The 17,376-nt window shown below is 45.0% G+C and overlaps 1 protein-coding gene across 1 annotated transcript in view; it reads left to right on the top strand.

Annotated features, from left to right (window-relative positions):
- Positions 1 to 17,376, top strand: part of LOC115465794 (ribosomal oxygenase 1-like) — a 123,362-nt gene that overhangs the window by 37,786 nt on the left and 68,200 nt on the right. The window contains exon 7 of the mRNA XM_030196522.1: positions 11,297 to 11,401. Coding sequence (XP_030052382.1) covers positions 11,297 to 11,401 — 105 coding nt within the window. The remainder of the gene's footprint in view (positions 1 to 11,296; positions 11,402 to 17,376) is intronic.

Raw genomic sequence — 17,376 nt, 5'->3', positions numbered from 1 at the left:
ACCTCCTACAACAATCCTACAACACCGTCATGGCATGTTTATTTAGGCCACGTATCTGGCAGGCGTAAACAACAGTCTGGCCGACAGATTGAGCAGGATCATGCAACCTCACGAGTGGTCGCTCAGCTGCAGAGTTGTTCACAAGATCTTCCGAGAGTGGGGCACCCCCTCAGTGGATCTTTTTGCCACTCAGCTCAATCACAAAGTCCCTCAGTTCGGTTCCAAACTTCAGGCCCACGACAGGCTAGCGTCAGATGCCTTTCTCCTTCATTGGGCGACGGGCCTTCTGTACGCGTATCCTCCCATACCTTTGGTGGAGAAGACTTTGCTGAAACTCAAGCAAGACCGCGGAACCATGATTCTGATTGCGCCCTTTTGGCCGCATCAGATTTGGTTCCCTCTTCTTCTGGAGTTGTCCTCCGAAGATCCGTGGAGATTGGAGTGTTTTCCAACCCTCATCACTCAGAACAAGGGGGTGCTTCTGCATCCCGACCTCCAGTCCCTGGCTCTCACGGCCTGGATGTTGAGAGCGTAGACTTCGCTTCATTGAGTCTTTCTGAGGGTGTCTCACGAGTCTTGCTTCCAGGAAAGATTCCACAAAGAAGTGTTACTCTTTTATGTGGAGGAGGTTTGCCGTCTGGTGTGATAGCAAGGCCCTAGATCCTCGCTCTTGTCCTACACAGACCCTGCTTGAATACCTTCTGCACTTGTCAGAGTCTGGTCTCAAGACCAACTCCGTAAGAGTTCATCTTAGTGCAATTAGTGCTTTCCATTATTGTGTAGAGGGTAAGCCTATCTCTGGATAGCCTTTAGTTGTTCGCTTCATGAGAGGTTTGCTTTTGTCAAAGCCCCCAGTCAGACCTCCACCAGTGTCATGGGATCTCAATGTCGTTCTCACCCAGCTGATGAAACCTCCTTTTGAGCCACTGGATTCCTGCCATCTGAAGTACTTGATCTGGAAGGTCATTTTCTTGGTGGCAGTTACTTCAGCTCGTGGAGTCAGTGAGTTTCAAGCCTTGGTAGCCCATGCTCCTTATACTAAATTTCATCATAACAGAGTAGTCCTCCGCACTCACCCTAAGTTCTTGCCGAAGGTGATCTGAGTTCCATCTGAACCAGTCAATTGTCTTGCCAACATTTTTTCCCTGTCCTCATACCTGCCCTGCTGAACGTCAGTTGCATACATTTGACTGCAAGAGAGCATTGGCCTTCTATGTGAAGTGGACAAGCCCCTTCAGACAGTCCGCCCAAATGTTTGTCTCTTTTGATCCCAATAGGAAGGGAGTCACTGTCGGGAAACGCACCATTTCCAATTGGCTAGCAGATTGCATAGCCTTCACTTATGCCCAAGCTGGGTTGACTCTTGAGGGTTATGTCACGGCGCATAGTGTTAGAGCCATGGCAGCATCAGTGGCTCACTTGAAGTCAGCCACTATTGAAGAGATTTGCAAGGTTGTGACGTGGTCATCAGTCCACACATTCACCTCTGATTACTGCCTTCAGCAGGATACCCAACGCGACAGTCGGTTTGGGCAGTCCTTGCTGCAGAATCGGTTTGGGGTCTAGAATCCAACTCCACCCCCATTCCTATTTGTTTTTCTGTTCCAGGCTGCACTCTGTTAGTTCTTCATAGTTCAATCTCTGTTATGTCCTCGCTGTTGCAAGGCCCAATTGACCTTTCTTTGTTGTTTTGAGTGAGCCTGGGGGCTAGGGATACCCCACATGTGAGAACAAGCAGCCTGCTTGTCCTTTGAGAAAGCGAAGATACTTACCTGTAGCAGGTATTCTCCAAGGACAGCAGGCTGATTGTTCTCAGCAACCCGCCCACCTCCCCTTTGGAGTTGGTTTTATTCTTTGTTTGCTTTTCATATAACTGAGGCGGGAACGGATGCGCGCAGGCGGGAAGATGGCCGTGCATGCGCAGTGCGTCCGTCCTGTGCTTTGCTGGCTGTCGCAAAGCTCTTTTAGATTTTATTAGAAAATCTCCGTCCTGGGGCCACCATGCACGACGACGACCCACATGTGAGAACAATCAGCCTGCTGTCCTCGGAGAATACCTGCTACAGGTAAGTATCTTCGCTTTTTTTTAGTGTTTGCTTCTTAGACACTAATTAAATGTAATTACAACTCTAATGAAAATTCTCATCTTGTTGTCCCAATTAGAATAATTGACTGTAAATGAAGAGTTGCGCAAAGGGTGGGTGGGAATAAGGACTGAAATAGGCCCCACTGTTCCTTCTAGTGTCTGTTATTGCTGTGGCAGAATATTCAAGTTTTAAAACTGGGGGGAAAAGGGTATGGAGATTAGCTAATAAAGTTTGATGCTTTTTGTTTTTAAATTCTAACTGTGTTTATCAATATCCTACTATTCCTCTTTTAAACCCAATGTTTAAGTTACCAAGCACAGAGGAAAATAATGTCACTTACCAGAGAAATGTCCTCTTCTCTCAGAACTTCTCAGAAAGAAAGTTAAATGGGACCTTTCCTCTCTATACAGTTTGTATTTTAAGGAGACTGCTTCAAACAAACCCTTCGAAGCTATCCCAGTAATTAGATTGCCCTTTGTAACCTTTGCAAATATTCAGCTTCCTCACATCTTAACACCTAATTCAGGTCAGTAGCAGTGCTACCTCTCCAGCAGGCAAACAGAAAATAACTTTCTTTTATGACTGTTTGAGCCTTGCTGTTTGAGCCTTGCTATTATCCTTTCTAATACTCTTATGTGTTAGGTTTCCACCTCAAGAGAAAGTTTGTTTAAAACTGAGGAAAAGGGTTGTACACTATAGAAACTAGTTAATAATTCTTGCTTTTCTCTTTTATTTGTTTTCTTTTTCTAAGACTGAACTAGGTCCTGCTGTGCCTTCTAGAGTCTATCTGTTAATGCTGTGTGGCAGAAAATTCAAGTTTTAAAACTGGGGGGGGGGGGGGGGGGGGGAAGGGTATGGAGACTAGCTGATAAAGTTTGCTTTTTTTTTTTCTTTTAATTCTGTGTTTATCAATATCCTACAATTTCTCTTTTAAACCCAATCTTTAAGTTACCAAACACAGAGCAAAATAATATCACTTACCCAGAGAATGCATCTTCTCTCAGAACTTCTCAGAACATAGTGTATCCAGCATTGGGTATCACAAGTTTACTCTGAGCACCATTTTCAGAATGTTTTTAAGTTTAAAGCAAGTATTAGCCATAAATGATTTTAGGTTTCCTTGTAGAATTTTGATTATTGACAGAAACCTTATCAGATTTCCCTTCTGTTTTTGTGTGAAGTTCAAATTTAATGCCAAGAAGTGCAGAGTGATGTACTTGGGGTACAGAAATCCAAAAGGAATGTACCAGATAGGAGGAGAGAGATTGATAAGCGCAGCTCAGGAGAGGGACCTTGAGGTGATGGTGTTTGAGGATCTCAAGGTGATGAAACAATGTGACAGGGCGTGGCTGTCGCCTAAAGGATGCTAGACTGCACAGAGAGAGGGATATAATCAGCAGAAGGAGGTGTTGATGCTACTGTACAAGTCTTGGACAGACTGGGTCAGTGGTGTGCTGGAGCCGGCTCGCTCCGGCTCGCAAGATCCGGTTGTTAAATTTTGGCCGGACTTGCGAGCCGGCTCTCCCTCCCTCCGCCCTCCGGATCCGGTCCCTCATCGATCCTACCTTGAATATCGAATTCTTCGGGGCAGGCAGTGTTGCCTGCCCACAGCTATCGCTGACTTTCCTCCGCCGCCTGTTTGTACTTTAAAAATGGCCGCCGAGACTTCCAGAGGCGGCCTCGTGAGACTTCTGTAAGTCTCGGCGGCCATTTTGAAACGCGATCGGGCGGCGGAGGAAGGTCAGCGATGACAGCGGGCAGGCAACACTGCCTGCCCTGAAGAATTTGATGGCCAAGGTAGGGTCAGTGAGGGACCGGATCGGGAGGGAGGAAGCAGGAGAATTTGCGGAACAAGTCGGGAGGGGGTGGCAGGGGAAAGAAGGGAGCTGCTGGCCATGGGTGCATGCAGGGCAGGGGAGAGAAGGGTCGCTGGCCATGGGTGGATGGAGGGCAGGGGAGAGAAGGGTCGCTGGCCATGGGTGCATGCAGGGCAGGGGAGAGGAGGGTCACTGCTGGCCATGGGTAGATGGAGGGCAGGGGAGAGAAGGGTCGCTGGCCATGGGTGGATGGAGGGCAGGGGAGAGAAGAGTCGCTGGCCATGGGTGCATGCAGGGCAGGGGAGAGGAGGGTCACTGCTGGCCATGGGTGGATGGAGGGCAGGGGAGAGAAGGGTCGCTGGCCATGGGTGCATGCAGGGCAGGGGAGAGGAGGGTCACTGCTGGCCATGGGTGGATGGAGGGCAGGGGAGAGAAGGGTCGCTGGCCATGGGTGGATGGAGGGCAGGGGAGAGAAGGGTCGCTGGCCATGGGTGCATGCAGGGCAGGGGAGAGGAGGGTCACTGCTGGCCATGGGTGGATGGAGGGCAGGGGAGAGAAGGGTCGCTGGCCATGGGTGCATGCAGGGGAGAGGAGGGTCACTGCTGGCCATGGGTGGATGGAGGGCAGGGGAGAGAAGGGTCGCTGGCCATGGGTGCATGCAGGGGAGAGGAGGGTCACTGCTGGCCATGGGTGGATGGAGGGCAGGGGAGAGAAGGGTCGCTGGCCATGAGTGGATGGAGGGCAGGGGGAGAGGAGGGGAGAGAGAATAAATGCTGGACATGGATGCAGAGGAGGGAAGAGTGAGGAAGGAGATAAGATAAAGGAAAAGGAAGAGAGGAGAAAAACTGCACATGGATGAAGAAAATAGGCAGAAGCTGAGGACCAGAAATGAAGAAGAAAGGAGGAAAGGAAAGAAATAAATGGAAACCCTGGAAACGGAGTTAAGAGGACAGATAGCAGCAGAATCGGATACTGGGCCAGCATGATCAGAAAAACAGTCACCAGACAACAAAGGTAGAAAAAATCATTTTATTTTCATTATAGTGTTTGGAATATGTTCCCTTTGAGAATCAGGTGCTCAACATTAAAAGTTTATATTTATTTACTTATTTATGGCATTTTATCCCACATTAAACATGAATTAGATTGGAACCTGGGATCATTTAATTTTTTTTTCCTGGACAGAGTAATGCATTGCCCCCCCCCCCCCCCCCCCCCCCACTGGCTATAGCCAGCTCTGCAATTTTGGGGGGCAGCGAGGTGCACGGGGGGGCGCAGTGGTGGACAGGGGGGGGGGCGCCGAGGTGGACCATGGAGAGAGCCTGTTGTTAAAAATTTACCAGCACACCACTGGACTGGGTGGACCCTACAGGTCTGTTGTCATCTACTATGTTACTATGGGCCCGATGTTTTTTTAGCGATTAATGATAGGCCTACTATTTGTGGCCTTTTTTTAACTGCTAAACATAGCTGGTTAGCTGCTAACTACGGATATTTAGCAGGCAATAACCAGTTATCAACTGCTGAATATCCACAGTTAGGCAGTAAAATGCTATTTAACCGGTCAGCGGCTACTTCTGACTGATTAAATAGCTTTGGATATAGAGGGGGTATGTTACTATTTTAATGAAACCAAAGGTGAAACACCACCAGTATGGCAGCAAAAAGGCTTTATTCACCAAGCCTGGATGCCCAGGCTTGATCAAAAAGTTTCCAAGCACATCTCGATAGATTGCCTGTATGTGTTAACAACTTACTCTACCTCCAGAGGAAAGCTCTCTTTGGCACGATGCAAATTCTACAGTGAGGGTTAGCAGTAAATTGGAGAGACTGAGATCATAAGCCACAGACTCTGGCCTAGGATTGAGGTTCATTATGTCATGGTATGCGCAAAACTTGCCCATTTGTAGAACTTGACTCTGAGGAAAACAGAATACATAGGACTTCTGAACTAGACATTAGCAGAATCTGTCAGTACAATCACAAATATAGGATATGAACAGAGCCTTACCTAATCCAAAATAAGCAATTAGGGAGAGAAACAAAAGGTGCTATGCTGGATAAAAAGAAATAGAACTGCATTTTGTCCTGTACAAACACAAGCAGTATACAATGCCCAAGCTAATATAGTCCAATTCCTAAAAATTGAAAGTAAAGATTTTTCCTTTCTGGTATTGTCCGGGCATTTTATTTTTCTCATTATATTAGCCCCTCTTCCACATTTTTGTGTTCTTCTTTTAGTCTTTTTCCATTTCTTCTCTCTCCATTGTCGCCTTCTTCTACATCTGTCCTGACATGAGCTTTCTTTTCTCATCTAATTTTTCTCCATTTCTTTTTCTGCTGATCTCTCAATTCTAAATGTTTATTCCTAATTCCCTCTTCTTTCACTTTCCAGTTCTAGCTCCTCCTTTTTACCTTTCCATTTCTCATTCTCGCCCTTTTTCCAATGCTTGTTTTGCCCCTGTCTTTCTCCTATCTTATCCTTCTATGCCCCCATCTGCCTTTGATCCCTTCACTAGTCCTAGCTTCTTCCCTGTCACTCATTCCCTCACTGATGTCTAGACCATTTTTCTCTCTTGCCTCTTGTTACCTCTCTTTAACTAGCTCTTCAGCCTTATTTCCACTCTAGGCATGCTTCAGAGATCCATTCTTTTTCACTGCCTTTCTCCTCCATATCATGTATACCATGTTCCAACCTTTCCCTACCCGTTTACCCACTTGCCATACTCCCATCTCACACCCTCAGTCATAACCAATTTCCTGGTTTCTATTGTCTGCCCTTAATTCCTGTGCAGTCTCTGAATCCCTGACTGCTCTTCTCTACTCCTTGTCTCTGTTTCCAGCTTTCTATGCAGTCTGATTACCTTCTTTCTCTCCCACTCACTCAATACCTTTTTTCATGCTGACCCCTCCCCCCTTATGTGAAACAAACCCAATTTTAGTTTTTCTTCTTCTCTCCCCTCCCTTCTATATTAAAAAAAAGTCATTGATTCCCATTCTTTCTCTCCTCTTCCCCATATCTCTAAAGATCTCTCCCTTCACTCACAGGCAGGTGATCAAAAGCAAACGCCGGCGCTAGAGGCTGTTAGCGCCATACTAGCGCCAGCGTTTGCTACTGCCCCATGATCAGAGCCGTCGAGCGCATGAAACAATGCACTCGAGGGCTCTTAGCGCAAGTAGCATGCAAATGCGTGCTAATCAGCGCTTAACACATTCATCCCCAATTATCAGCGTCCAGCGCACCAAAGATTGGGTTGCTGGCTGCGACAAACCCTACGCCAGCTCCGAGCTGGTGTTAGGGTTTGCAGATCATTGGGGAGGAATGATAAGCCCTGTCCAGCATGCATTTGCATGCTGGCAGGCCCCCATTCCCCCCCCTACAGCAAGCCTGCCAGTGAGGGTAGTTGAGGACGTCCAAATTTTGGACATTTCTGTGACTGGGCAGTTGAGGACATCCAAATTTTGGACGTTTCTGTGACGGGGCAGTTGAAAATTTTGGACGTTTCGGCAATGGGCAGTTGAGGACGTCCAAATTTTGGATGTTTCGGCAATGGGCAGTTGAGGACGTCCAAAATTGGATGTTTCTATGAGAAAGACGTCTTTCTCATAGAAACATCCAATTTTGGACGGACTTCCTGAATTAGTGTTTTCATGTTATGACGGAATTCTATATAAGAGCCAGTTGATCTAATTATAGTAGAAATTTCTTTTACGAACCTAGCTGTTTGGAAAGAGAACAAATATTGAAAAATGTTCAGCCTTTTATACTTCTAGGGGAGGAGAAAGGAAAAAAAAAATCACTCTTTCCTAGAGTCCCTTATTTTTTGCTAGCTTAAAATGTCCATGAAAGTAAGATGGGACCAGGCAATATAAGGTCTTATGGAGAAAACACTCGGATTTCTTTAATGAGAAAATTAAATGAAGTGCTGTGTTTTGAATAGTTTGAAGCCTTTTTAATTGTTTTGAACATCCCAAATATATAATATTACAATAGCCCAGCTGGCTGAAATGATTGACTGAACCATTATTGTAAACTGATCCTCCCGAAAGTATTTATGTATTTGTCTTAATTTCCTAAAGAGTAAAAAAAAAGTTTTCCTAATTAAACAATTTATTTGGGTTTCTAATGTTAATGTGTTGTCCAAGTGGATCCCTAAAATTTTAATACAAAATGACAATTCATAATTTTTCTGGTCCACAGTAATTATTGAAGGTATTAAATTGAATGAACTTCCAAAACATAGACTTGTTTTTTTTCTGAATTTAACTTCAGTCTGTGTTTTAACATCCAGGCTTCTATCAGATTCAGTCAACCTATGATGACCACATTCCTTTTGGGTTGAGCCCTTGGGTGCTGATGGCTTCCAGGTCTCTTTTTTTTTTTTTTAATTTTTCAACAAACCAAAACATCTTAGAAGTAGTACAAAATATCAACCATGTCCTGTCCCAACTCCCCCCAACCTGACTTCCAGGTTTTCACTGCCTGAACCTAGGAGAGAACCAGAAGGCACAGCATGTACAGCACTCAATGAGCAGCAAGGCAGGAATTATGACCAAGTTCTAGTGAGATCTGGAGCAGAATAAAGAAGCATCTAACAAGATTTATTTATTTGTTACATTTGTACCCCACATTTTCCCACCTATTTGCAGGCTCAAAGTGGCTTACATAGCGCCGTCAAAGGCGTTTGCCCAGTCGGATGATAACAGATACAAGGAGGTTGTGTAGTGATCGAATGAGGTATATGTGGAGGGTTGAAGGGATGAAGATTGTGTGTTGTCCAGTACGATCATTAGTCATGCTGTGTTGCTGGGTGAAGAGATTTACATAAGCCTTTTTGAAGAGGTTGGTTTTTAGTGATTTCCTGAAGTTCAGGTGGTCATGGATTGTTTTCACAGCTTTTGGGAGGCCATTCCTTAATTGTGCGCTTAAGTAGGAGAGTCCGGATGCGTAGGTTGTTTTGTATTTCAGTCCTTTGCAATTTGGGTAGTGTAGGTTTAGGAATGATCGTGACGATCCAAATCTGTTTCTTGTTGGTAGATCTATATGGTCTATCGTATATCCTGGGACTACGCCATATATAATTTTGTGGACCAGAGTGCAGATTTTGAAGATGACCCGTTCTTTGATTGGGAGCCAATGCAGCTTTTCTCGGAGGGGTTTAGCACTTTCAAAGTGTGTTTTGCTAAATATCAAATGATGAGTAGGATCCAGTGAGAAATGGGCAGCCAAAGCACAAGACTATGTCAATTAGTGCAGACCAAGCTCTTATTTATATATTCATTAATTCGCATATTTAGCCCACTTTCCCAATAATATCCACTTTTTTATATACAGAATATGATAAACTACAATGAAATACAGACAAAACAGGTAAAACTAATACATAAAAACAACTAATAATATAAACATCATAAATCCCAAGCCCCCAGAATCTTTCTCATACGAATCAAGGTAACAAAAAAGATTTTAGTATTTCTACAAAATTCCAATAAACCAATCTCTGAGGGACAGAGAAATAAAATTCCATAAAAAAACCAAAGAGGGAAAAATATGCATGAATATGGGCACATTCAAGCCAAAAAGATCTGGTAGAAGGAAGAGAAAAACATCTCTAACTTTGAGTGAATAAGGGATATAAAACTGCCAGTTTGTCTCAATATACGCTATCCCATGAAAAATCTTAAACGCTAAAACCAACGGTTTAAAAGAACAGCACTTAACAAGGGAGTTACTGCAAAGAAGGTGTAATATGACAAAACATACTAGTGTCAAAAGTTGAGCAACAGCATTTTGAACCCATTGAAGTCTCTTTAGCTGGTAAGCCCACAAATAACACATTATATATGTATAATCACATAGGCATAAACCAGTTGAGCAAAATCAGGTGTAGAAAAATAGAGGCAAATCCTATGAAGCTAATGGAGATAGTACAAGGAAGAACTGACTACTCGTGAAATATGAGCTTCAAAAGAAAGTCCATTATCCAGTTCAATTCCTAGGCTAAGTACTTGATCTTTAGCCAGTATAGTAGATCCATTCCACATCAAAGCAGGATGAGTATAGCTATGGACACCTAAAAATTCCGGCTTGTAAGTATTCAATTGAAGTTCATTCAGTCATATCCAGTTCTTAATGGCAGTTAAACAAGACAATAACTTTTCTCTAACCGATCCCTTTGAGCAGAGCCTAAAGGAATATATAACTGAATATTTTCAACAAATGTATGAATATGAACAGTAGTGATAGAAGAGCACTCTGCAGTACTCCAAACAACAAAGGCTTGAGTATAGATAGCTCAGAGCCAACAAGAACATGCTGAGAAGGATCTAAACCGTAACAGCACTATATCACAAATCCCAATACCAGATAACCTATTAAACAAAATGGAATACTCCAAAGTATCAGAAGCAGCACTTAGGTCTAGCAACAGCAGAAGAATATTAGTCTCCTTGTCGAGATACTTCCAACAATCATCAACAATGTCCAGCAAAACTGTCTCTGTGCCATGAAATTTCCTAAAACCTGACTGAGAATCGGAAAGCACGTTATGTTCATCAACAAAATCAAGTAATTGGGATAATACAACTTTCTCTAAGAACCTAAACAAGAAAGATAAATTGGAAACAGGTCTAAAATTTCCAGTAAAGGAAATTTCTTGCAAGAAAAGTTGAGGGTTTATATAAGATTCCAGACAAGAACAAGATGGTCTCTGGCAGGAAACAGTCACATTGTGAACTACACTGACAACACTGGTAGGAGGCCAGAAATTCCCAGCAAAACTCACAGAATTCATCTCCTTGCTGATTTTACCCTCTGCCTGTGGTTAGTGCTGCTTTTAGACCAGAAAGGTTAACTGAAGGGAGGCAACAAACTGATGGCTGTGGCATCCCTTAGCTCTTCCTCCCCTTCCCTTTCTTCCCTTATACCCCTGTGTTTGCTGAAGTAAGAAGAGTTAAATCTGACTAGTGATTTTTTTTTTTAACATTTTGTTTGTGATGTAGATATATGCCCTCAAGCTTTAGTATTAGTCTGATACGGGCAGAAGGGATTTTTTGTTCACCTCACTGTATTTTCTTACATTCTTCAAATTTCACTACCCCTCTCTCGCCACTTTTTCATCACTGTAAAATGTTGTTAGATTGTAGTTTTTGTCTGTCAAGTACTATATATAGATTAAACATCATAATGAAAAATGGTTCCTATAGTTATCCCTTCAGGACATGGTAGTATCTTGAAGCAAGTGGCAGTATTGACATTTTGTGCTTATGATATAAAAGAGTAGCAAGAGGGAGCAGAACCGTAACTCAAAATAACTGTTTGGTTCCTGATTCACTTGAGTGCTCCTGAAAATGATCATGATGTGATTAAAAGAGCATTCTTTCTTTCTCTAGCTCCTTCCTGCAGCTTTGCAAGTAGCCATTGAAGAAGATGTTGAGTTTCGACAAGGGCTTCCTTTAGATTATCTTGATTATATGGGCATGCAGAATTCCGACATGGTAAAGTATGCTCTGTGCACGCAGAAATCTACCCTTGGCACTAACAGAAATATGCATAATCGGATCTGGATTCTTAGGAATATGATGATCTAGGATAGTGTCTGTGAACAAATAGAGACAGAAATGGTCTTGTCTGAATTTCTAGGATGATAGAGAATTATCCACAGAGCCCTTTGGGTGACTGATACAGTAAAAGAATGATGAGAGAACCTCTCTGAAATGCTCATGCAAGTGGAAGTACTATATTATAAATGATAAGTTGTACAATTTTTAATTTTTATATTCAGTACTTATTTGTACTTTGGGTAAAATGCTATATAATTGAAATAGTAATAACCGTAAAACACCTTCTATCCAAAGTGGTTAGAATTCAAGTTAATTCTGGATAATGAATGTTCCCCTCGTATTTTTCATATACTTTTCTTCCAGACTACAGAGCATATGAAACCAATCCGATTTAAAAAACTAAGTTTATAAAATAAATATGAACCAAAGTCTCATGATACTTTTGGATTCCATGAATTTAGATAGGCCGATATTGAGACCGCGGGAGGCAGCAAGCGTAAGTTCCACAATCAATGCTGGCCTAAGATATTCAATGCCAGGCCGTTTACGGTAACCAGCATTGAATATCCAGGAGTTTTTTGGCCAGCTGAAACTTAACCGGCTAAGTCAAATGCTGGTTAAGTTTATAGTGGCCAAAGATAGGCCTGCTATTTAGGTGGACCACTTTGGCCACTAAACTTAGCCAACCAGCGTTTGAATATTAGCAACGCTGTGCACTAAGCGTTAATATTCAGCAGAGCTAACCAAATATTGTGCACTGGATGTTAACTCTTAGCTGGCTAAGTGTTATTTAAGTGGCCAGAAGTTGTTCCTAACCAGTTAAAAAGCGCTGAATATCAACTGGAATGTGTACTGTACTGTAGTATTAAATATTTCTCCGAGGACAAGCAGGCTGCTCGTTCTCACAATTGGGTCGTCGTTTGCAAGGGCCCAGGAGACCAGCAAGCACTTGCAAAGCAAAACAAAGAAGTCTCGAGAACGCTGCGTCGCGCAGACCGAACACACCGTGCATGAGCGAACGGCCTCCCGCCCGCGACGCAAACGTGTCCGCCTTAGTTTCTTTTTGACCGCAATCTTGACAGGCACGAATTCATGCCTCCGTTCAAGTTTTTTTGGCTCAGGAGACTAGGCTTCCAGCATTTATCGCTTCCCCGTTTTTCTTTTTTCTTCTTTTGGCTTCTCAACTTAGTAAAATAAGTAAAAAAAATTTTAACTTAATTTTTTTATCTATTTTCTTAGTTTTCATCATTTTTTTCAAGTTTTCTTTCTTTTTCGTCGCGGCTGCCTTTTAGGCTGCTCGGCTGGCGTTTTTTTGTTCCCTTTTTGTGCCTTTTTATTTGGCACCATTGAGCCTTTTAATTTTGCAGCCGCTCTTTTCCCGCCCATGTCATCGAAGACTCCCAGCGGCTTCAAGCGTTGTACTTGCTGCAACAGGACCATCTCGGGTACCGACCCCCACGCGTGGTATCTCCAGTGCCTTGGGCCCAACCATCTGCCAGCTGCCTGTAAACTGTGTCTTTTGATGAAGAAATGGACCCAACTGGCTCGGGAGGCTCAACATGAGAAACATTTTGCTGATCGGTCCAGTCCTTCAACGTCGAGACAAGCAGCGACATTGAGAGCACAGGTAATGGCTGCCGAAAGACCCCATCGCGCTGGCAGCAGCGAGGCATTGAGTGAGTCTCCACCTATCTTGAGGCCTACTGCTATGCATGCCCCCCGGGACCGACCTTCGTTGGACCCGGCCTCGAAGAGGTGTGAGGATTCCACGTCCTCTTCTTCAGTACCGAGGAGTCTCGATGATGGGCGTTGAGCGAAGGCTAAGAAGCACCGTCATCGTTCTCCTTCCATGCACTGTACCGAAAGCTCGAGGGAGTCGGCACCCGAGAAGCGTCGGCGCCGGGAGGACCGCTCACCCTCCATACAAGAAGTGCCGATGCGTCGGTCATCTGGCAGCCTGGTACCGGCTCTCGAGCCCCCTCAGATTCTGCCACCAACTCCTGCACCGGACCCCCTAGCCTTTTCCGATGGAAGCTCTCGACGAGCGCATCAGAGCCCTTCTTCCAGAGCTTCTGGAGGGATTGCTGCACCAATCTGCTTCACTGTCGGGGGTGCTTGCGCCTTTGGTACCGACTGCGGACGCTGCATCTGGGCCATCGCCTGTGGTGAGGTCCCTGTCCTCGGTGCCACTTGCGGTATCGGCGTTGGCCACCACCCGGGTCGATTCCCCCTCGACGTCGGTGGAGGAAGCTTCGCCGGAGTCCAGGCAAGGGTCGACTTCTTGACATCCCCCACAAGGTCGTCGTTCCTCGACGTCGAGACAGGCTCGGGTTCGGGCTGCTCTTAGAGAGCTTTTGTCCGATACCGATGAGCACTCATGGGAAGAGGAGGAGGACCCTAGATACTTTTTGGAGGAAGAGTCATATGGGGTTCCCTCTGATCCTACTCCGCCGATTGAAAGAAGAATGTCTCCACCTGAGAGTCTTTCTTTCTCATCTTTTGTTCAGGAAATGTCTAAGGACATTCCTTTCCCTATGGAGGTTGTGGATGAGCCCAGGGCCAAGATGCTCGAGGTCTTAGACTATCCTTCTCCGCCCACAGAGGTTGCAACGGCCCCCTTGCATAACACACTCAGGGAGGTTCTTATGCGAAACTGGTCGTTCCCTCTATCTAATCCAGTGGTCCCTAAAAAAGCTGAGTCCCAGTACAGAGTCCATGGAGAACCAGTAATGGTGAAGGCCCAACTTCCTCACGATTCCATGGTGGTGGATTCTGCTCTCAGAAGAGCCAAGAGTACTAGAGACTATGCCTAGACGCCCCCAGGCAGAGAGTCTAGGATTCTTTTGGGAGGAAAACATATCAGGCCTCTATCCTCGCCGCCAAGATCCAAACTTGCCAGCTCTACACGAGCATCCACTTGCGGAACTCGGTGAGGCAACTGTCCAGTTTGGTCAAAGCACTTCCTCCGGAGCTTGCCAAACCTTTTCATCAGGCAGCAGAAGGCGTGTTGCAAATTCCTGGCCTAGTAGTTGCTCAAGGTATATTGATGCACAGACTCTCCTGGCTGCATGTCTCTGACCTGGATCATAAGACTCAGCAGCGAATGGCGGCTGTTCCTTGCCGGGAGGATAATCTTTTTGGAGAAAAAGTAGAGGACATGGTCGATCAGATCAAAAAGCACCATGATGCTATGGATTCTTTCTCCCGCCGGGCGTCTTCTGCTACTACCTCCTCATCTAGGAGATTTTTTGGAGGGAAGAGGAGTGCTCCCTATTCCTACAACAGGCGTAGGTACACTCCTGCTTCTCGGCAGCCTGTCCAGGCTCAGTCCCAGCACGCTCGTTCCCGTCAATGGCTTGGGCCTAAGGCCCCTAGGGCTCCCCAGCAAAAGCAAGGGACCGGCTTTTGATTGGTTCCAGTGCAGCATAGCCTCAGAAAAAGTGTCCATGCCGGAAGGCTTGCCCGTCGGGGGGAGGTTGATATTTTTTCACCAAAGGTGGCCTCTTATAACCTCCGACAGGTGGGTTCTTCAAATAGTCCGGTTAGGATACACTCTCAATCTGGAATCCAGGCCTCCAAATTGCCCACCAGGAGCTCAGTCCTTCAGCTCTCAGCACAAGCAAGTATTTGCAGAGGAACTCTCTGCCCTTCTAAAGGCCAATGCGGTCGAACCCGTACCACCAAGGATATGTCTCCAAGTGCTGCCCAGGAGGGAAAGGTTAGGACAGCTGTTGTAGTTGGTGATTCGATCATTAGGCATATAGATAGCTGGGTGGCTGGTGGACGTGAGGATCGCCTGGTGACTTGCCTGCCTGGTGCGAAGGTGGTGGACCTCACGCATCACCTAGATAGGATTCTAGATAGTGCTGGGGAGGAGTCCGCTGTCTTGGTACATGTGGGTACCAATGACATAGGAAAATGTGGGAGAGAGGTTCTGGAAGCCAAATTTAGGCTCTTAGGTAGAAAGCTCAAATCCAGATCCTCTAGGGTAGCATTTTCTGAAATGCTACCTGTTCCACGCACAGGGCCCAAGAGACAGGCAGAGCTCCGGAGTCTCAATGCGTGGATGAGACAATGGTGCAAGGAGGAGGGTTTTAGATTTGTTAGGAACTAGGCAACATTCTGGGGAAGGGGGAGCCTATTCCGAAAGGATGGGCTCCACCTTAACCAGGGTGGGACCAGGCTGCTGGCGTCGGCATTTAAAAAGGAGATAGAGCAGCTTTTAAACTAGAAATGGGGGGAAGGCCGACAGTCGCTCAAAAGCGCATGGTTCGGGATAGGGTATCTTGCAAAGATACCTCACAAACATGGAAGATAGGTTTCTGGATAGTGAGGTTGCACAACAGACTGTGGTAGGCCAGGTGCCCTTAAATACAACTAAAGATCAGACAAAAGATGGCAAATCAGTAGTGTCCAGTACTAAGCATCAGGCAAATAGGAACAACAAACATACTCTGAAATGTCTATATGCAAATGCTAGGAGTCTAAGAAATAAGATCGGAGAGTTGGAATATATTGCAGTTAATGAAAAATTGGATATAATAGGCATTACTGAGACCTGGTGGAAGGAGGATAACCAGCGGGACACTGTCATACCGGGGTACAAAGTATATCGTAGTGATAGGGTGGACCGGACTGGTGGAGGGGTAGCATTGTATATTAACGAGAACCTTGACTCAGATAGATTACAAATTCAGCAGGACACAAATCACACCTTTGAACCATTGTGGGTTGAAATTCCATGTATAAAAGGGAAAAGGACGGTGATAGAAGTGTTCTACCGTCCACCTCACCAGGATGAGCAGGTAGACGCAGAAATGATAAAAGAAATCAGAGACGCAAGCAAAATGGGTGACTTCAATTATCCAAATATAGACTGGGTAAATGTAACATCGGGACACGCTAGAGAGGTGTACAATTCCTTGATGAAATCAAGGACAGCTTTATGGAGCAGCTGGTGCAGGAGCCGACAAGAGAAGGAAAAATTCTAGACTTGGTCCTTAGTAGAGTGCATGATCTGGTGAGGGACGTTATGGTACTGGGGCCGCTTGATAACAGTGATCATAATATGATCAGTTTTAATATCAACCTTGAAGTAACTATACACAGGAAGTCAAATACATTAGTGTTTAACTTCAAAAAAGGAGACTATGGTAAAATGAAAAGAACGGTGGAAAAAAACTTAGGGGGACAACTGAGAGGGTAAAAACTGTACAACAGGCATGGACGCTGTTTAAAAATACCATCCTGGAGGCCCAGGCCAAACATATTCCACTAATTAGAAAAGAAAGACGGAACTCCAAAAGACAGCCAGCCTGGTTGAAAAGTGAGGTGAAGGAAGCTATTAGGGCTAAAAGAAATGCCTTCAGAAAATGGAAGAAGGAACCATCTGAAAATAACAAGAAGCAGCATAAGGAGTGTCAAAGCAAATGCAAGGCGCAGATAAAGAAGGCCAAGAGAGATTACGAAAAAAAAGATAGCATTAGAGGCAAAAAAACATAGTAAAATTTTTTTCGGTATATTAAAAGCAGGAAGCCAGCAAAAGAATCGGTTGGGCCGCTGGATGACTGAGGGGTAAAAGGGGCGATCAAGGAAGACAAAGACGTAGCGGAGAGATTGAATGAATTCTTTGCTTTGGTCTTCGCCGAGGAAGATTTGGGTGGGATACCGGTGTTGGAAATATTTCAAGCGGACGAGTCGGAGAAACTTACTGACTTCACTGTAAACCTGGAGGACGTAATGGGGCAGTTCAGCAAACTGAAGAGTAGCAAATCTCCTGGACCGGATGGTATTCATCCTAGAGTACTGATAGAACTGAAAAATTAGCTTGTGGAGCTACTGCTAGTGATATGCAATTTATCCTTAAAATCGAGCGTGGTACCGGAAGATTGGAGGGTGGCCAATGTAAC

This window comes from Microcaecilia unicolor, chromosome 3, assembly GCF_901765095.1.
Source record: "Microcaecilia unicolor chromosome 3, aMicUni1.1, whole genome shotgun sequence".
Taxonomy (NCBI): domain Eukaryota; kingdom Metazoa; phylum Chordata; class Amphibia; order Gymnophiona; family Siphonopidae; genus Microcaecilia; species Microcaecilia unicolor.
Note: the sequence above shows the minus strand (reverse complement) of the source record. Positions and strands in the feature narration are given on the sequence as shown.